Here is a 21379-nt window from a genome sequence, read left to right on the forward strand (position 1 = left end):
GGTCAACATATTTACATGTTACTGGGAAGTCAATGTGCCAGGTATCGTTTGAAACATGCTTCATGGATTACATCACTGGGTCTTCACATGCCTGGAATCGATGACTATGATATATACTTGTTGGTAATCAGGATCAAACCTGGGACCCCATGCAATCTGGTACAGTCTGGGGAACCCTAACATGGAAGCAACTGAAAGAATAAAAAATGCAGCCAAAAAGTCAGAAGTTTAGAAATGCTACCTCACCCCTAAGAAGCCCTAAATACCTCAAATTCCAGACCCTGCTCTCTACCTGTAAGTAGGTAAAAGGTCACATTTCCTGAGCCTGCTCTCCCAGAAACTACATAAAGGACTTAAAGATAAGGTCCTTAGATAGAATCCGACCTAGTAAAAGATAACAGAAAGCTACTCCCAGGAACTAGCTGACCATAAAGTTAGACTGCAATCTTAAAAGCAATCTTAAGAGACAGGAAGCTTCTCCTTGTGACTTTTCACTGGTATTCTCCACATTTTCCAATGACGCCATCCCTGTCCCCTTGTGTTGTGGCTTCTTCCTTTAAATATCCCTTCTCTCGGCTACTGGGGGTCGAACTCCTGTGCCCCTGCGTGGGATACGAGTCTCGACCCAGTGCACCCCAGTGCACTGGTTCCTATCGATAAACCTCATGTGATTACAGCAAGGATGGTCTTGTGTGAGTTCTTGGGGGGCGTGTCATCCCAAGACTTGAGTGAGGGTCTTTTCGGCTAGGGGAAAAACTAGTCAGTCTACCAGTCACCAAATCACTACCACTCAAAACTATCCTGACTTGCCTCTGGGAAATAATGCGCAAAATAAAATGTTTGCAGAGGGATCAGAAGATATAGCCAAACATAACACCTTCTAAACATTAAGGAAGGAACAACAAAAAGACAAACAGATTGCACCAGTCTCTCTTCACAACATATCGAGTACTTCTTTACAATTTAGATGTAAAGCAAACACATTACAACATCACACTCCACACACCGTATACCAGACAAATGAGTTCACAGCACTGTTTATGATTTATTGGGATTTTGAAATTTTTAAATGCACCATGTCAGACATCTCCATCCATCAGAGCAATGCAGGTGCCAAGGAGAGGACAGGGAGATTATGAGCCTAAGACATAACAGGCTGGAGCACCGAAGGTTCTTCCCACACTGGCCAGTGAGCCCCTCAGGGGAAAAGGCCAGAGACCCTTGTTCTTCAGCACACAAATGACCAGCTTCTGGGACACTCAACTGTCACCTTTTATCTAAAAACCAGGCAGATAGATCTTGATTTGTCAGTGCAAACCTGGAGCCCTTACTCCTTTGCCTCTGGTGTTCAACATTCTAATGTCCACTAACGTCCCCAGGGACCAAACAGACATTCTGTACTTGCTTGGAAGCCATGCTGACTGCCTGGAACAGCCTGCTTAAAATGGCTCTTACATTCTGGCATGGGAGAAAAGGCTCGCTCCAAGAAGACAGAAACCACTCTCTGGGACTCAACCATACAGGAGACACACCCTTCTCTGGTCTCAAGGAAGGAGGGTTTCCCTCATGACAAGCAGGACCAAGTTGCCTCAGCATCTCTTTGCAGTTCCTTCTCACTGAGATACATAGACAACATTCTGAAACCAGAAAGTGGCTCTCCTGTCCTCAACCCACACACCACAGGCCACATGACCCTGACAGGGGTCTAACTAAGAGGCAGGAATGCAGGGTGGGTGGCAATGACACACCCAATCCAGGCCACACGCCTGCGGTTCTCTTCTCTGCCACTGTCACTTCTAGCATTCCCACAGGCCAACAAAGAGCAGGCAAGGACCGGCAGAAGGCCAGCCTATGCACTACAAGGAGGCTTTTCAGGGCCCACCCTCAAGTACTGCCTGGGCACGAGGTCAGCCTGACTATAGCACCACAAAACAAGCTGACTTTGTGGCCACACAGCCATCCCCTGTGAGGGAAGAGGACTTGTTTCACCCAGAGTGACCTCACTCTCTATGCAGGAAGCCTGGCCAAGCCATTTTTAAATAGGTACATTCAGAGGCAAACATAAAACAGCGACAACCACCCAGCAGGGCGCCAGGGTTACACCTTCCCTTCCCCTCCCTCTCTGTCTGATCTCTGATCCCAAGTCACCCCAGTGAGTTAGCTCACTTTCCTCAACCTCTCCCTGCTCCATGATCACACCTCTGCTTGGGACTCTAGCACAGCTGCTCCTTCATTCACGGACCAAGCGCCTTATCTTAAAACTGAAATTCCAGTTGGATCTGGTCATGTGACACACTGGTTTTTGTTGTTGTTGTTGTTTTGTTTTGTTTTTGTTTTTCCTGTCTCTGTTCAGGCCTTCTCCTTGTTCCTTCTCTGTCTTTCTAGCTACACAGCCCAGGAGCTAAGCACATAGTCTGGCCAGTTCAAATCCCCACTCTACTTCCAAGCGGCTGGCTAAAAGGCAGTAAACTGGTTAGGTGGCTCGTTGCTTCCTCACCAGTAGCGTAGACTAATAACAATACCCACTGCATGCACAAGAACAGCGACAATGCAGGAGGAAGATACAGGTAAAATGCTCAAACTAAAATCTGACACATGGTATTACCCTATAAAAACCAGCTCTTTAAATACTTATCACGTATACACACCCTGCCTCCGTGAAGCCTTCCTGGGCAACACCAGTCAGCATCGTCCTTTGGAAGATTCTGCCAGGAGTCGGGACACACAGATAAGGCCGGGATGGAAATGTTAGTGCTGCTGCATGGGGGCAGGAGCAGGACACTTACATAGGAATCGGGCGTGTAAATTATTATGAAGTTTATGCCTAAAACACATAGCTGTGACTTCTAAATTACCTATACAATTACAGTTGTGGTCTGAGATGTTACATAATAGCATGGGCATAGACTTTCGTCTCTTGGACTGAAGGCTTTCACTTTATTTGCATTGAAAAATTAAAGAGCAGAGCTCATACCACAGATAGCGGTGACACAGAATTGTCGCCACAGGGCCACAGTGGGCCATTGAGTGGCTGCTCACGGATTTAAAGAGTATTACACTACTAGAAAAATAAAAGTAGCATGTGGCTCCGTGGTAGAGGGCTCACTGAGGTGCAGCTCAGGGGTGCAGGACTCACAGAGCCGGTGTGAGGTTCCATTTAAATGGATGGATACAAAGGGGAACATCAACAGACCGCCAGTAAGAGTTGAAACCAATCCGTTCAGCATTCTAGCTCTCAAACACTTTTAATTTAAAAAAATTAAAATTTTAATTATATATCATAATTCTAATTTTATATTAATTTAAAAAAAAATAGGGGAGAGCTCAGAAGAGGACGGCAGTCCCTGGAGCTGGAGTTACAGGGAGTTGTGAGCTGCATGAAACTGGTGCTGGGAAGCAAACCCAGTCCTCTGCAAGCACAGCCTTGGCTCCTAACTGCTGAGTCGCAGGTCCAGCACATTAAGTAGAAGCATGGTGCCAGTAGGACTGCGTGGGAAATATATCAATAAGCACAAAGCAAGTCTAGCATGGATCCCTCAAGGGACCCAAGGCCCTCGTCTCTCCGTTCCAAACCTCTACAGTATCTTTCCACATGGAACCTATTCTTTTTACCTTGTTTTAGGCCTCGGAAAATTTCCCATCATTTTTTCTGAATGACAAACTTCACTTTTCATCTAAACATACATATCCCTCACTGTGGTGCCTTAATCAGAGGCTTTACAGTAGTTTATTCTGTAATCAAAAACACACAAGGACAATTAGAAAGGCATTGCCCAACAGGAAGCTCAATGGGCCTGTTCTAACTAAAGGATAAACAGGATAAAAATAGACCAAGAGCCTGTAAGAAACGGTTGTTCAGCTGGGATGTAGGTCAATAGTTCAGGGATTGCCTAGTACTTGCCAGACCCCGGGTCCCACTCCTAGCATAAAGAGAAGGAAAAGGAAAATGGTTGCTTTAAAGCAGAGTGGATTTGAAATGGCCATCGTGTGGCCCAGGTCTGGGGCAGTCTGCTTAGGAGCTGCTCCAGCCAAGACTGTAACCACAGAAGGATGGCCTCGCCTCGCTGCCACCTCACTGCCTGCCTGGAGGATGAGGGCTCAGTGGGGTTTTAAAGGGAAATGGACTTGGAAAACAACTGTTCCATCCACCATTCCCCTGAGAGGAGAGTAGCCTCACACCGTTGAGCTCTCTTCCTGGCCGGCTGTGCCCTAGTAGAGGAAATCTGTCATGAACCAAGCCAATGGAGCAGAGGAGGAAGTGACCTCACTGCAAATACAAACTGAAGGGTTTCATGTGACTTGTTAAATAATAAACATGATATCTGGTCTTGTAGGATGAAGTCATTGTGCAGCAAGGCGGGTCCAGGATAAGGTGAAGCCTATCATTGGATGAGAAGGAAGGGTAGGCGGGGAAAAGTCTAGGGAGGAGGGAGGAGTAGGAGGAGCAAAAAGAAAGGAAGATGGCGACAGAGGAGGAGGATGACTCCAATCCAGTGAATTTATTCTGAGGATGTAGATTGAGAATTTAACATATAAATCTAATTGTTAAACTACAAGTTTCTAGAGCTTTGATTTTACCGGGCTACAGGGGATGTGAGCAAAGTTTCTGGTGGGCAAGAGAGACGGCCTGTCTCAGTTCTGGAAGCCATGCTGGGCTATAGAATGCCTGGGGCCAGTGTGGCACAGTACCAAGCTAGAACGGCCCGAGGAACGCGATGTATGTGTCAGGCGTGGTAACAACCCGCCAAGGGGACAGCGTGTGGAAGCGGCTGGCAGAGAAACCGTTGGAGCACGTGGTTCCTGCAGATCCGCACGGAGTGAGAAATTGTGTATCCAGCTGTGACTTGAAACCCCAGCAGCCATCCTTAAGATAAAGAGTCTGCAGAATTCTACATGCAGAAACTGTGTTTTTTTTTTTTTTTATCAGAAACGGATATAAACAAAGAGAGCCCAAACATGATCCTCTGACATCAACATTCTCTGCCAACAGCATCCAACTGTGGATATCCCACTACAGAGGATAAAGCTACCGGGGGCTGGAAAGGTGGCCCAGTGGCTAGACTCAGTGGCTCTGCCTTGCTGCGTAAGCATGAACATCTGATTTTGAATCCTAGCAACTATGTAAAATGCTGAGCATGTCCATGCATGCCTCTGACCTCAGCACGGTGGGTAAGAGTATCACGGAGGCTCGCTGCCCTCCAACCCCAAGCAGCTCCAGGGTTAGTGAGAGACTGCGTCTCAAAGGGACAAAGCAGAGTGTAGTGAGTAGAACGCCTTATGCTCTTTCGGCCTTCCTGAGCAGTCAGACTCACGTGCATCCACCACATTCATAAAAATACCTATACATCATACCAAACATTAATGAGTTGGTTGAAGATCCAGCTGTCGAATGGCTTGCCTGTTTGGCCGGAAAGTGGTGGACAAGCTTTGAGACAATTCAGAGACCAAGTGGAGTGTTTGAATGAGAAATGTCCCCCACGGCCTCAGGCACTTAAACACTCTCTCCCCAGTTGGCTGGTGGTGCTGTCTGGGGAGCTGTAGGTGGTGCAGCCTTGATGGAGAAAGTATGTTGCAGGGAGTGGGGAGGCGGGCTAATTAAAAAGCTCTGCCCACTTCCATTCTGTTCTCTCTGCTTTGTGCTGTGGTTCAAACTGTGAGCTTTCAACTTCCTGCTGCCGTGCCTACTATGTGCTGTCATGCCAACCCACCATGATGGGCTCTTAGCCCTCCGACAGAAGCCGAGATAAACTCTTCCTGTGTGAGCTGCCTTGTTAGAATGTTTTTACCACAGCAACAACAGACAAGTAACGAACCCCCAATTACGGAGAGGTTGAACCCAGTCCTCCATGTCAGACTTCTCATACGACTTATCAAGACCCACAAACTTACGTGCTCCTTCATCTGCTTCATCACAGAGGGCGACATCATCACGCAGCAGGGGATGATGACCAGGGTGAAGTAGAATAAATACATGAAGCGGGTGCTCCGAGATTGCCGGAACTTAGGGCAGCAGCCACAGCAGAGGGCACAACCAGCAGATCCGCAGCAGCAGGCCAACTGCGAAAGACACAGATACCCTCTCAGTGTGCTACCGTGCTGGGCAAGAGCAAGGAACTGTTCTTCAGGGCCACGGAACACGAGCCTCTGAAACCACGGGGATTCCAAGGTGGGCGAGGAGCGTCTTGGTGTTCATAACCCCCTTTAAACACACCTGAGTCTATGCTTAACGTCATGACTCTTGGGAGAGCTCTTGTCCCCAGTCATTTTAGAGGGGAGGGAGTTTGCTTGTCAGAAGTAGGCACATAACGTTGAAGATTGGAAACTTCAGCTCCCCCCCTCTTTCCTCTCAGAGAGAGAATGGGCAATTGAGTTAAATGGCCAATGGCCGATGACTCACTCAGTTTGGATACACACTGGTATCTTTACAAAAATCTCTCATCAGTGGGATTCAGTGTCAGTAAGTGTGGTCATGTACACTAAGATGTGCCCCGTCACTGTGGAAGCAGATACTACTGGGGCCAGGACACTCTGGAGCTCCTCACCCTGTACATTCAGCTGTGTTTGAAACCTTTATGATAAGCAGAGAAATATAATTACAGAGCTTTCCCTAAGTTCTGTGGATAACTTCAGCAAGTTACTGAACCCTAGGTGGAAAGTTTAGGAACTCAGGCTTTTATACCCAATCAGATAGGCTATGGGAGGTTCAGATTATGATCAGCCTCTGAAGTTTGGACAATCTTATGAGACTGTTCCAAACCTGGGTACTGTCAAATTTGAACTAAATTATAGGAGATCCAGTTGACACACAGTTGTACACAGATCCACTACTTTACAAACATTGGCCCTAGCTTTAGGCTGGTGGCCCTTCGAGGCTACAAGATGACTGTTCTGTCGGTCATCAGACTACAGGACACGAGAAGAGGCTGGTGTGTGGCAGAGCCTTTGCTGGAGCGAGTTAGATGCTGTCCCAGAGGATGAGCACTAATGGCTTGGGAGATGGCCAGGAGTAAACAGGAAAGGGACTTCCTCAAAAGTGCAGTCATTACACTGAAGAGAAAACAAACGTTTCTGGGATCAGCTAAAAGCAAAAGCAACAGCTGAAACTGAAAAGGGATTCCATGAAAGACAAAGGACATGAAAAACAAGAAGCTTGACCCAACGATACAAATGTCCAACTGTGACACCTAGGAAGAACATGCTGGGAGGAAACGCTTGTACTTGAGGAAGGGAGCCAGCCACCTCTTACGCAGGCACCGCTTCTCAGTCTTATGCCCCTCAAGGCAATCTCCTAGGCTAATGAGTGCCGTATGGGGGCTCAGTGGGCAGGGAACTCCTGCAGTACCACCAGAGCTTACGGATCTTTCACTTGGGAAAACTAGATCACTATGTCACACCGTGTGTGCTGCACATACATATGGAGGCCAGAGATCGACACTGGAGGCTGCTCCTAACACCCACTTCTCGAGACAGAGTCTTCTGAACGTGAACCTCACCCATTCACCTAGGTGAGCTGGCCAGCAAGCCCATGGGGGTCCTCCTGCTCCTGCCTCCAAGGGGCTGGGATTACAGAGGTGGGCTGACACACCCAGTTTTTTTTTTTTGTGGGTCCTAGAAATCAAATCAATTCCTCTTGCTTGTATAGTATACACTTTACCAATTCAACATTGTCTGCCCCCCTCCCATTATTTGGGAAAACTGGGTCTTCTGTAAAACGTAAAAGGGCAGGGTGGTGAGTGGAAGCAGCTCAGGCGAGAAACCATCATCTGTAGACTGGGAGTTAGACTCTGCCGCCTAGACATTAGACCTCAGTGTCATCACTCATAAAGTAACAATGGTGCCAGAAGCTGAAAGTCCTTATACGCTGCCTCGATCATTGGCAGCCCCCTCAGCTGCACCTGCTGTGAGGGAGGAGCTTTTACACAACAGGGCGTGTATGAGAGGAATTACCATAAACTGCAAATTACATCTGAGTCTGGGAGTGTGGACACCGTTTTATACTGAACCTAAGCCCCAGTAGTTCGGTTTCTTGGAGACTTTGCAAAGCTTCCAAACAAGCACCAGTTACAGGACTGTATTATAAACATCATGTACAATAAGACTAGATAGCAGGTACGTCAATAATACAGAAAATTACAATAGTGCCATAGCTCTCAGAAGTCCGGCCATGTCACACGCTCCCCACCTCACTTACCACAGGAAAGCACCAGTGTCGGAGACCCTGCCTTTCGAGACTGTAACATCACTTCGAATTCTTGCTAAAGTCTCTGCAGCGTCTTGCACTCAACTTCCAAGCCACCTTACTCAAAAGGTTAAATAGGCCATCACTTTTTTCTTTTATTTCTTTTTTTTCTTTATTAACTTGAGTATTTCTTATTTACATTTTGAGTGTTATTCCCTTTCCCGGTTTCCAGGCCAACATCCCCCTAACTCCTCCCTCTCCCCTTCTTTATGGGTGTTCCCTTCCCCACCCTCCCCCCATTGCCGCCCTCCCCCCAACAATCATGTTCACTGGGGGTTCAGTCTTGGCAGGACCCAGGGCTTCCCCTTCCACTGGTGCTCTTACTAGGCTATTCATTGCTACCTATGAGGTCAGAGTCCAGGGTCAGTCCGTGTATAGTCTTTGGGTAGTGGCTTAGTCCCTGGAAGCTCTGGTTGCTTGGCATTGTTGTTCATAAGGGGTCTCGAGCCCCTTCAAGCTCTTCCAGTTCATTCTCTGATTCCTTCAACGGGGGTCCCGTTCTCAGTTCAGTGGTTTGCTGCTGACATTCGCCTCTGTATTTGCTGTATTCTGGGTGTGTCTCTCAGGAGCAATCTACATCCGGCTCCTGTCGGTCTGCACTTCTTTGCTTCATCCATCTTGTCTAATTGGGTGGCTGTATATGTATGGGCCACATGTGGGACAGGCTCTGAATGGGTGTTCCTTCAGCCTCTGTTTTAATCTTTGCCTCTCTCTTCCCTGCCAAGGGTATTCTTGTTCCCCTTTTAAAGAAGGAGTGAAGCATTCCCATTTTGATCATCCGTCTTGAGTTTCATTTGTTTTAGGGATCTAGGGTAATTCAAGCTCCTGTCGGTCTGCACTTCTTTGCTTCATCTGAGATAGAGTTTTAAATTAGCCCAAAACTCAGCAACAGGACCTGACTCAGGAAGACAGATTGTTAAAAATGCAAGAGAACTACTTTGCTTATCACCTGGTGTGAGTAACTGTTCTTTGTTCTGCTCCAGTGATGTTTATTTAAGCCCCTACTGTCCCTTCCAGCCATTGCGTCCAGCAGAGAGCATTCCAGGAAACCTGCAGCCCAAGCCTAACCAGAGGTGTTTCAAATGCAGATGCTTCATCAATTCTGACAAACTTTTAAAAATAATGAGGACGTGAAGACCCGACCCTTCTCCTGATTTAGTAGCTCTGTTCCAGGAACCAGGGGGCCATAAAACCTTTTGGCGTCCCCTTATCTCCTGGAGCCATAAAACAATCCTGTAACTTGTGGTACATTCCCCTTTGACATCCCCCCATCCCCTGGGGCTCACAGCCTCTGCCTTTAAATACTCTTTCTCCCAGCCTCTCGGGTCTGCGTGGGATACCAGTCTCAACCCCAGTGCACTGGTTCCTATCGATAAACCTCATGTGATTACAGCAAGGACGGTCTTGTGTGAGTTCTTGGGGGGGGGGGGCGGCCGAGTCATCCCGAGACTTGAGTGAGGGTCTCCCTGCTCTGGGCATCTTTCACATCCATCTTGTCTAATTGGGTGGCTGCATATGTATGGGCCACATGTGGGGCAGGCTCTGAATGGGTGTTCCTTCTGTGTCTGTTTTAATCTTTGCCTCTCTATTCCCTGCCAAGGGTATATTCTTGTTCCCCTTTTAAGAAGGGGTGAAGCATTCACATTTTGGTCATCCGTCTTGAGTTTCATGTATTCTGTGCATCTAGGGCAATTCGAGCATTTGGGCTAATATCCACTTATCAATGAGTGCATACCATGTGTGTTTTTCTGTGATTGGGTTACCTCACTCAGGATGATATTTTCAAGTTCCCTCCATTTGCCTATGAATTTCATAAAGTCATTGTTTTTGATAGCTGAGTAATATTAATAGGCCATCACTTTAAAAGAGTCCTCCGAAGGCCGAGCCCACACACCTCCAGAGGGGGCTGGAGCCCGTGCACATGTGTTTCTATCAGCACAGCTGCCACTTCCTTTACGCTCCATCCTCCCTGTTGGCTGGTGTTGGCTTTGGCCTCAAGCTCCTCCCAGAGGTTGGGACTGCAGGCATGCACCACATAAAGTGCATGGGTTGAGCCCAAGGCCTTGTACAGGCAAAACATTCACCAACTCCACATCCCCGGGCCACCTGGTCCCCATTGTCCATCTCTGATTTTACTGACCTCTTTCTACATGCACAGGTCTTCCTCTTTTTAGTCTCTCTTCCCTCCGCCCCCCAAAACTGTGATTTTCTAGCTCTTCCTCCTCTTTCTTAGCTTTTCTTTAAGATATGTTGTCTCAGATAACCAGATTTGCTGCGGGCCAAGTTCAAACAAGACAAAACATCCTTTTAGGAAAGAAAATTCCTTTAGAAGCAGTTTGCTAAAGTTTGAACCTTAAGCACTGCTCAAATGTGGCAGAAGACTGGGCCAGCCACATACAACCTAAGACAGTGGTTCCCAACCTTCCTAATGCCGTGACCCTTCAACACAGTTCCTCATGCTGTGGTGACCCCCAACCACAAAATTAATACTGCTACTTCATAACTGTAATTTTGCTACTGCTATGAACCATAAACTTCTGTGTTTCCTGGGTCTTGAGCAACCCCTGTGAAAGGGTCGCTTGACCCTCAAAGGGGTCATGACCCAAATGTTGAGGAAGTCTGACCTAAGAGCAGAACTGGAGCAAGATCCGGTCAGAGAAAGGGCCTGGGAGGCATGGCTCCCTCTGTCAGATGTGCCCCACCCCCATGCTGTGCTGCTGGTCACAGGCCCTAAGCACAGCAACAGCCAATCACATTCTGAAACCCAGGCCAGGAAGCCTCTCCCCTCTACAGGTCAATCATCTCAGGCATTTTAGAACGAGCTAGAAAGCTTCAAGCTATGGATGGAACTGTACCACAGCAGAATCAATGGTTAGGCTTGCTATCTCCACAGAAGGAGAGTGAATGCATACAGATATTTAAATTTATCTAAATGGTGACAGAAAGGATAGGATTATGGAAAATGCTAAAATGAAGTAAGTGGTTTAATCTACGTTTAAGTAATTTATCAATATATGCACTGAATTTGTCAAACATCACTCTTTATTTACAGTGCTACATACAGTCCAGTGTACAGAATCTGCCTAGCATGTGCAAGCCATAGGTCTAAACACAGTACTGCCAAAAACAGACATATGTATATTTATATGCGTGTACATATTGTATAAAAATTATAAAAATCATTGCAATTCAACAATAGCTTTCTCTACTATATTAAGAGTCACCCTTCAAAGTAAACTATACCAATAAACAAGGGAAGGCATGTGTTGCCTTAAGCTGAATTCTGACAAATGTACTACTCAGACATGGCAGACGGTGTCTGTAAAGGAACACTGGCCTTCAGGGAATTCCTACTCCACCTCTCTGATTGACCGCACTGTGGGGAGAACACAACTTAGAATGTAAAAGGTGCACCCAGCCCCTGCCTCCAGAGTGTTACTACCCTGGTTAGTCAATCCCTGGCTGACTGGACTCCAGACTGTCACAAGCTTGGAGAGAAAAGCCACTGACCTATGCCCTGGCTCTATAGGGCATAAGTCTTTTGCCGAACAAGTCAGGCTTATGAAGCAACCAAACACAGGGTTTATAGCACCAAGACTGAGCTGTAACGTAAGCTAGGGACTTTGGGAAACAAAGGGAAGACACAGGCTCATCAGGCACAAGCCTGTCCCTGTGCTGAGGGATGCTGTCTAAGTGGGCATGGTGATGATGGAAGACACTGATGTCATTAGGAAAGCTGATCCTGGGAGGATGCTGATCATCACGGAGGAAAATGATGATCGCAGGGGGATGCTCATCACCATGGGAATGGCAGTCATCACTGGGGAAGATGCACTTCTGCGGTAACAGAGCATACAGAAAATATTTCTGCTTTCTATTCAATTTAGCTATGAGCTCAAAGTTACTCTTTTTAAAAGCCTTTTGTTTAAAATAAACATTAAAGATGAACAAAGCAGTGCTGTCCACCCTTGCCTCAGTAAATAGATGTTCAATGAGTAATGTACGATGAAGTCATGTGGGTGGCAAATCCACAAACAAAAGCACAAACAACCCCAGGCCCTGGGACCACGTCACAAACCACAAGCTGAACTCCGAATCTCCTGCCAGCATCCTATCACCAAGGACTAAGGGCTACGGTTTTCACTTTACTTCTTTCATTTTTTTTTTTTTGAGATTATAATTACATCATTTCACCCTTCCCTTTATTCCCTCCGAACTTCCCCATACCCCTCCTTAGTCTTTCAAATTCATGGCTTCTGTTTTCCTTACTGTTGTTACATGCAAATGTGTATACACATACATATTTTTTTTTTTTTTTTTTTTTTTTTTTTTGGAGCTGGGGACCGAACCCAGGGCCTTGCGCTTCCTAGGCAAGCGCTCTACCGCTGAGCTAAATCCCCAACCCCACACATACATATTCCTAAAGATGAATAAACACCCTGCTCGGGCTCTATCATGTTATTATTATGTATGTTCTCAGGGCTGAGCACTGGTATTGGATAACCAATGGTGTGCTCTTCCCTGGGAAACACTTACATTCCTTAGTTGCCTGTAGTTCTTTGGGTAGGGTTGAGACTTCATGAGTTCTCCTCCACATAATTTTTAAACTCTTCAGAGGGCAACACTTACAATTCTTCCATGTTCATCCTGGCAGAATCATACCTCTAAGCATTCAAAGACTTAGTTATAAACATCGGGAAAGCCTTATAATCCATCTACATTAGGCCTAGTGTGAAAGTCATCGTGGACTACCTACACAATGGGATACTGTTTTGAAATGAGTAGGTTAATAATTCCGAGCCTGTGTCCCCTTCAAAAGTCACATGTTGAAGCACTAATCTCTGGCACCTAAAAATGTAGCATCACCTGGTCGTTAGAGGGTAGGGTTCTGAACAGGGTCACTGGGACAGTCCTGAACTGGGGACACGGGGGCTCATTTATAAGGTAACCTGCCAAAAACTTACTTTGGGGGCTTTTAGCATCTGGAAGTGAGGAATTGAAGGTTTTTTTTTTTTCTTTGTTTCGGAGCTGGGGACCGAACGCAGGGCCTTGCGCTTGCTAGGCAAGCGCTCTACCACTGAGCTAAATCCCCAACTCAAGAAATTGAAGTTTTATTTAAGCCACATGGGTGGTGATCTTGAATGTGGCAGCCCACGGTGGGTGAGTGTGTGTGTGTGTGTGGGTGAGTGTGTGTGTGTGTGTGTGTGTGTGTGTGTGTGTGTGTGTGTGTTACATTTTTTGCTTTGTTTTGGAGGATCTCATGAAGTCCAAGTTGACCTCAAGCTCACTAGGTTTCTGATGGATCTTGTGCTCCTGATTCTTCTCCCAAGGGCAAGTTGGCACCACACATGATTAAGTGGTCAGATTTCTTTCCTTTTTAGAGAGTAATACATGCATGCACCCTGGGCTGCCTGAGATCTAGTCAAAGGAAGAAAGGAAGGGAATGAAATCTAAGTGTTTGGCAAAGCAATGAAGCTAGATGTTTCTGTAAACAGTTTTGCAAACATGGTATGGGTGTGCGTCATTCTCTTCCCTTCTGGAAAACCTTTCTCTCCCCCAGTTACAACACAAAGAAGACTCACTCCCTGGCCCTTCTCACTGCCCTAGCTCACTTCTGAGGCATGTGTAACACAGGCCTTCAGGAGTAAACAGTACTTGGCCCTTGCCTGGGAAAGAGGTCAAAATGAAAAGATAAGGTGGCTGTTCTCACTGCTTTCCTTTTTGGAAGTGGAATCCAAAACGCATTCCACAAGATGTGAATATCATCCTTCAGGCTCCCTCCCTAGCCTTGCCCACCAGCCCTTGAGAACCATCCTCCCAAGGACTAAAGGAGGGCTATGTATGAGGAAGTGTGCCAGGAACCATGAGCTAGGCCTGAGGTGGCTTCGGGCACTTCTATTAAGTCAAACACCCTCATGACCTGGAAGTGTGAACTGGAAATAGCAATCCTTCGGGAAGCCTGCAAGTGTCACCGAGTAAGCAAACACACAGAAAGGTAGACACATACAAGAGTCCAAAGGCCTAACTACCAGGTTCTGAAGCTCACGGCAGATAACAATGAAACAGGCGAGGAGTGGATGAAAGCAGCAGTCGGGAGTGGTGATGGTCCCTGAGGGGAAACTTAACTCTGAAGCTTGGGTGCTGGAATGCTCACGAGCACCCAAGGTTTCCATCCTGGGTCCTTTTCTAACAACGCATGGGATGACATTCACAAACAATCAAAAGGACGTGCTTAAAGGGTTTTTATTATGGGGGTGGGGGGAGAAGAGCAAAGCTCTATTGTAGAAAACAGAGTTCTGGAAGGACCGGCAGCCAGAGAGGTTCTGTGTGCTGCTGTATGGGAGGGGGTGCTGAACTGCTTGTCTATGGGTTCTTAATATGACTTATGGCTGAATCTGGGAGGAGACTGGGGCCATTTTTATTAAGTCTGGTTAATTCTCTGGGCATGGAGAAGTAAGTCAACAGAGACCCACATGCTCTACGCACTTCCACTGGTCCAAGCAGGGCGATGCTCATGCAAGCTCACGCGTTGCCTAATCAGAGACGTGGCCATGTTTTGGTGCAGTCTTCTGTGCATCTGATGTGTTGCTGTTGCCACTGCCTACTGGCCATTAGCCCTGGTCAGCACTGCTACCATCTGACTTCGTGAGGCCTGCTAACTGCCAATTAGACTATTCTCAAATTCACACAACCAGCTAGTACTTTACCATAGGCCTTTTTCTTTTACTGTCTATGGACAAGTTTATTCTTATCATAGTTTACCAAGATATACTTTCTCTTGGTTACCTCACGTTTAACTCCTTGTCTACAGGTTAGTCTCAGATATTCTTTTTGGAATATGCAGAATACAACAGGTGAAAAGGAATAGATTTATTTAAAACAAAATAAACCCGTCCTTACTTAGAATTTAGTCTACTGTAACTACCAGGAAAAGGAATGTATTAAAAAAAACAAAAAGCAATAGTGTCTTCTGTGTGTCTTCTGTGGGACTGCAGCCAGCGGAGCCGCACTGACTCAAAGCCGTCTTTCTAATCTGCTCTGTCACCTCATACCCAGCAGCAAGCCCGTTCTTTTTCCTGGATCTTGCCATTCCAACCCTACATTCCTTTTAATAGTAACCTTTGGCTTTCTACCATAACAGAAAGGAGTTGTATACCCCAGATCTGAAAACTGAAGGCCAGAATTTTAACTGGGCAGCCCTAGGTCCTGAAATTCTAGGCTGCTCAATCAGTGCTTTGCAGCTCACCTTCTCCCCCACCCCCCACACGTGTGTGTACACACACACACACACACACACACACACACACACACACACACACACACACACACACACAGTGTAGAAACATCAGGGCTCATCCACTGCCTGAGGACAGGGAGAGGCACCCACTCTGGTGCCAGGTGTGCACAGACACTGAAATGTCTATCTTTGAAATACTGAAATGGGATTGCAGGAGTCCTGCTGAGACAGTGTGTACACGTGACAGGAGGTGGCGTGCAGGGAACCTTGTATTCTACCCTGAGGACTCTGCACTTACACACTATTATTGGTCCACTGGTTCTGGGTTAACGTTCCAGGCCAGGAGCACCTGTGGAGATGCAGTGCTTAACTCCAGCAGACACTGCCAGACCCTTGCCAGTAGTCCAAGAATTACCTGAGCCCAGATAGCCAGAAAGATGAAGGGAAGTGTGAATGGCAGGCACCACAAATCTCAGGATGTGGTGGTCACCTGACCAGGAGGGCAAGGTTAAGCTCTAGGGTCATCAACAATCTCTGTCCTTCTCTTTGCAAATGTGTGTAAGCTAAAGAGGAGATGGTTAGAGCTGGTTTCACTGGGGTGTTATCCTGTCACTTTCTCAGATTGCCAGGCATTAACTACAGTAGTTTAAAGAGTTACTGTCATTTCTGCTCTCTGTCATGTGTAACAAAGCACCCAAGCTCAGGTATAACACTTAAAGCTATAGTTAGTCCTCCGGTTACGGCTGTGGCTTGGAGACTCACAGAACGACTGTGCCAAAGAGAATGCAACACGAATCCACGCATCAGGAAACTGACTGGTTTGGCAGCTTACTGTGGATTTATTCCACACAAACAAAGCTTATGTAATGTATATTATTAGCTAACATCTACCAATAGTGTACCCTCTGAAGGGGACGATGATTAAACACTGTCATCTCTGTGTTAAGACGAGACCGGGCTCAGAGAAATGATGCAAGCTAAGGGGACAGAGCTGGTGAGGACAGAGCCAGGATTTCATCTGCTGAACTCTGCTCTATTTCCTGCTCGCATTAGAATTAACAGAACACATCACACTGGCCAAACTTTGGTTTCCTCTAAAAAGGAGACTGGCTGAGTTGGGAGGAGTAGGCAAAGGAAGAAGCAATTTTTCTTTTCTTTACACAGTAAGGGGCCATCAAGTCGCCTTCCTTCTCTGCCCTGTATTCCATGGCTTATGTGGTTTCTAGGACTTCTAACTGCAGGGGACCTGGAAGTCTTCTCTGAGCCTTCTGCCAAGCAGATCAATGACCCAGGCACCAAACCTCATCGCCAAATCCTGCTCTGGACTAAAATCCCAGTTCCCACCCAGCTCTACAGAAACAACCGGGCCATTCTTCACTCGCTTAGCCAGTGTTTGCTGGATGCGCGTTTACTAAGGGCAGCATTTGCTCCTGGGAACGTAGCAGTGCACACGGAACCTCATTTCCATCACTGAGCAAGGAGAAAGAATACTTGTAAGAATTACATATTTAATAAGAAAAGAGATAGCAGGTACATAGGGGGCTCATGTCCGCAATCTCAACACTTGAACGACCATGAGGCAAGAGAATTAGACTGAGTATGGGCTACTAGAATCTGTCTCAAAAATAAAATAAAATAAAAGACAGAGAAGGAGTAACAACGAAAGAAAAGTTAACTTACGGGGAAGGTTCAATGAATTATTCAATGAACTATTGATCAACTGGTCACTTGAATGTCAGTAGATTCACATTTAGAATATACCTACTGCAGTGATTATCCCGGTTACACAGAAAGACTTCCTATGCTCACAGAAAGCAATCTATGGTGCGCTAACCGAAAGCAACTAATAACATAAGAGCACAGAGTAGACAAAATGAGATAAAAGCAGAGAGACATAGACCAGCTGTAACACATGCAACCCAGAAGGTGTATCCCTGTGTCCACAGCCCTGAAGAAATACAGGCTTTGGAGTCATTATATTGGTCTGTATGTTTTGAACATACGACAACAACAAGTGCCACAGGTGTCTACCTCATAATTAGAAAACCATTGCCTCAAGCTTCTGTTGGGGAGGAAAACAAACAGTGTTCCTGCTCCATCTTGAAGGTGGGAAGCACTCAATCATTTGCTAAAGCAATCAGAAAGCTAATAAAAGAACTCTACTTCAGCCAAAAGATTGATGGAAGACCACGAGGTAACTGAGGCACCAGAAAAATAAGATGTCTACTGCTCCCTTAAAAATGGTGAAGATGGTAAAATTCTGTTACCTATTTTTACCACGAAAATGAAACCATTAGGACTGGGGACGCGATGCCAAGTTGAATAAGTAGACAGACAGACAGACAGAGGTGGTACTCTGTTACCCTGGTAATGTTTTTTGTTTAACCAGTATAAATAATTAAACCTCTACTTGGTGGGATCTAAAGCAATAATAAATTCAATGAGAAGGCCAAATGCTACCTAAAAGGCCAGGCAGGTGAAGAGAGATGTGTAGCACGGAGCCTAGAAAGGGGCACCTCCCTGTCCTTGTCTCTGCTCCTGGATGTGTGCTCTTTGGTTCAAGAATGCCCTTGAGCTGCCAGGCTTCTCAGAGGTTCCCAGCCCAGTGGGAGGACACTGGGAGCTGTTAGAGAAGTGCTCCCTTCCCGTAGCCTAGAGCGCACTGGTTTCCACAAAGAGTACAGTCAAAGATCGATTCAGTGGCCTTGGCAAGCAGCAGGTCTGAGAAACCCAAGGCCAGGCTGTGAGCACACACAAAGCCAGCACCTGTGACACTTACAATGGGGCCCTGGACAGAGCTGTTCTTCTGAGGGGCTTTTTCTCACACGGTTAGGGTTACTTTCCACAGGGAGGAATGTTAGGGATTTCTCTGCTCTCAGACAGCAGATGGAGTCTTTCAATCATTCCATCACACTCTCCCTCTGCTCATGTGCCTTACAAAACACCACACAAACACAGTGGTCCTTCATCTGTGATTTCACCAAAGCCCAAACGTGCTGTAATTCATAAGTCTGAAGTAAGTTTTATTACAGTGTATTGTTAGAACTGCTCAACTTTATTGTAACTTAGTATTGTTATCTTTTATTGTGCCTAACATAAAACTTACTGAATTTGAATTTACATAGAGAAAGGCATAGAGCGTGCAGGGGTTTGACCATATGCCCCATGGATAAGGGAGGATGGATGGCTAGACATTCCAGTTAGTTGGTAAAGGTTTAAGGTTAAAGGTTAAAGGTAAATAAATCCCACCTTTCTCTGAGTTCAACAGAAAGCAGGCATCTCTGGGAGGCAGCGAGTTGAGAGCAAGCTTCCTCCAGCTCGGCATCACTGATGCTGCAGAGAGGGTTTTCATTGTTGTGGAAGAAGACCTATGCTCTGTGGCACATTCAGCAGGTCCCTGACCTCCTCCTAGGCCTCCTCAGCTAGATGCAGGAGCAGCCCTCCCACTCCCACCCAACTCAGACAGTCATCAGCATCACCGACAACTGCTCCTCTACTGAGAGCCACTGACTTAGGGTCAAGCTAGAGCAATGGAGTCAAATGGGTTCACGAGCTGTAGGGTGAACCCAAGAGAGTATCCTACCTACATGGGAATACTGGTTTTTACATACACAGAACCAACATGGTGGTTGTATATAAAAGTATGGCTCCATCTAAAGCTATCGTCACTCCTTTATTATCAATGAGGAGAGAGTAAGGAAGCAGAAACACCATGTATGCCTGGGGGGGAGGGGCGTGGGACGCACACACATGCACACACACAAAACAACACACCCTCAGGTTCCAGAAGAAAATATTGTCAGGAAATGAATCCATGGGATTCAAAATAGAAAAGAATGGAGGAATAGGACAGGCACTCATTGAGTTTAAATCACTATCGCAAATTAGTTCTAAACCCTCAGAGGTGGAAAGACAATCTTGCTTATCTTGCTTTATAAACAACAACGGATCAACTGACAATTACTGAAACTCTAAACCCCAGATCTGCCTCCTGTGTCATGGGGAGTATGCTGCAATGGAGAGATCCCGGTGAGCCCTTTCCAAGAACCACGGAGTGCCAGCTCAGCTCCCACAGCCTGCCAGGCCACAAAGCACTCTCCAGGCTGGAGACTCGGTCACAGAGCCAAGGAGATGGAGAAGTATGCCCTGGCATGGGAATAGCACTGAGTACACTTCACTGCTCTCAGAGAGCTGAGGCGGGAGGGGAAGGGCTTCTTAGGGAATACCCTCCTTTTCAAGAAGTTTTCTGCTCAGATGTAGTGTGTAAGGCACTTGTATGCACTGTAACACTACAGAGTAACATTCTCCTAGCAAATGTTTACCAGTGTCCCTGGTAGCTAACACCGCCAGGACTTGGCAACACAATCTCTGCCCTCAGGAACTACTTATTCTCATGAACAAATTTTACTCAAGCTTAGCATCCTGGAAATTCAACCCAACCAGGCACATGTCTGAAAGTGTTGGACGTAAGGCAGTCATCATATTTTCCTGAAGTCAGCCTGGGTGTCCAGAAAGGCTGGGTGATTTGGTTCAAGGACAGATTTAGTGATGACCATGAGACATCATGGCAGACAGAAACTCCACAAATGTGAAGAACTCAGCATTCTGAGAGGGCCCAGCCATCGACTTCACCTCTGGGTTCTACATTGCACTATACCAGTGGGCATTCAGAACTGCTATACCAAGTCATGGCAAAAAATTTAAGCAGCATTCTGCTTATCCTAGCAAATGCAGAATCAGGGGCTATTGCATTTTGAAGGGTTTCCATCACAAACAACTCTTTAACCCTAGGCTGGCCACAAAACCAAGTGGCTTCCACAGGAACAGCTGTATCGTGACCAATGCCTAGCCTTGGTAGACCTCCTTCCCCCTCACCTTCTGAGAAGCAAAGAGTGGGAAATCCACCCCCACCCCATCCCTTCTCTATGTGGGACCAACAACCAGACACATCTGCCCACAGCACAGAAAGGATGGTAATCAATAACTTCTGTGACACCTCAGCGAGAAGAGTTTCTCTCTGCAGTCTGTTTTTGAAGCAGATCTCACACGGTGGTGGCCTTAGGCTCATCATGTAGTTGACTGAGGATGACTCTGAAGTTCTTATCTTCCTGCTTCCACCTCCCACTATGCCTTATATGGGGATAGGGACTGACCCTAGTGCTTCATGCTTGCTTGGGAAGCCTCTAATGGAGAGAACAGGACCCCTCATTCCAAGTTTGTCTCTCAGTGAGAGCTCTGCCAACTTCACCTACCTTAGGGCAGTCAGGATGCCATATAATAACATTTTAGGACTCAAAAAATTCACAGCAAATGGGTAAATTTTCAGGTAAGGAACCATGTAAATGAGAAAATGAGGTGTCAGGCAACTAGCCTCTGGTTCAGAAAACCACCACTGTGCCTGACTGGGGCCAGAGGGGAAGGCCAGCACCAACCTCACAGGCCGCCCTTGCCCCTCCAAGGCCCTGTGCTTTGGATGAAGGGCTGTGGGGACAAGAGAGGGCTTCCTAGATGGCTTCTCCCTGGAGCTGCAGCAGCAGCTGCACTCTTAACTCCTCACGGTAATCTTCCAATCCCTCAATCCTCAAACCTTTGGCAATCTCAGCCTAGGTCCTCTCCTTTCATCACGGATATCTACCTCCTCCTCCTGCTTCCAATGTGAAATGCAAAAAAAAAAAAAAAAGATCAGTGTTGTCTTGACTGAAAACAAGCATCACAGGTTCATTGCTGTTTGCACATGCAGCACGGTTCACCCACCTAGTGCACTGTCCCAGAGCCCTTTACCCACCTGAACCAGATCCTCTTTCCAAGGCTGGCTGGGGCCCAACCCTAAATGGCTGGTATTGGGATGCTTACCATCAGGGTGCACTGCCTCAGTGGCAGTGGCACTAGTTAGTTTATGGACA

General features: G+C 46.6%; 1 protein-coding gene across 1 annotated transcript in view; it reads right to left on the reverse strand.

The window, feature by feature from the left end:
- Positions 1-21379, reverse strand: part of Serinc5 (serine incorporator 5) — an 89631-nt gene that overhangs the window by 45828 nt on the left and 22424 nt on the right. Inside the window, exon 2 of the mRNA XM_032899033.1 lies at positions 5890-6057. Within this exon, the coding sequence (XP_032754924.1) occupies positions 5890-6057 (168 nt within the window). The remainder of the gene's footprint in view (positions 1-5889; positions 6058-21379) is intronic.

The sequence above is a fragment of the Rattus rattus genome, chromosome 3, assembly GCF_011064425.1.
Source record: "Rattus rattus isolate New Zealand chromosome 3, Rrattus_CSIRO_v1, whole genome shotgun sequence".
Taxonomy (NCBI): Eukaryota; Metazoa; Chordata; class Mammalia; order Rodentia; family Muridae; genus Rattus; species Rattus rattus.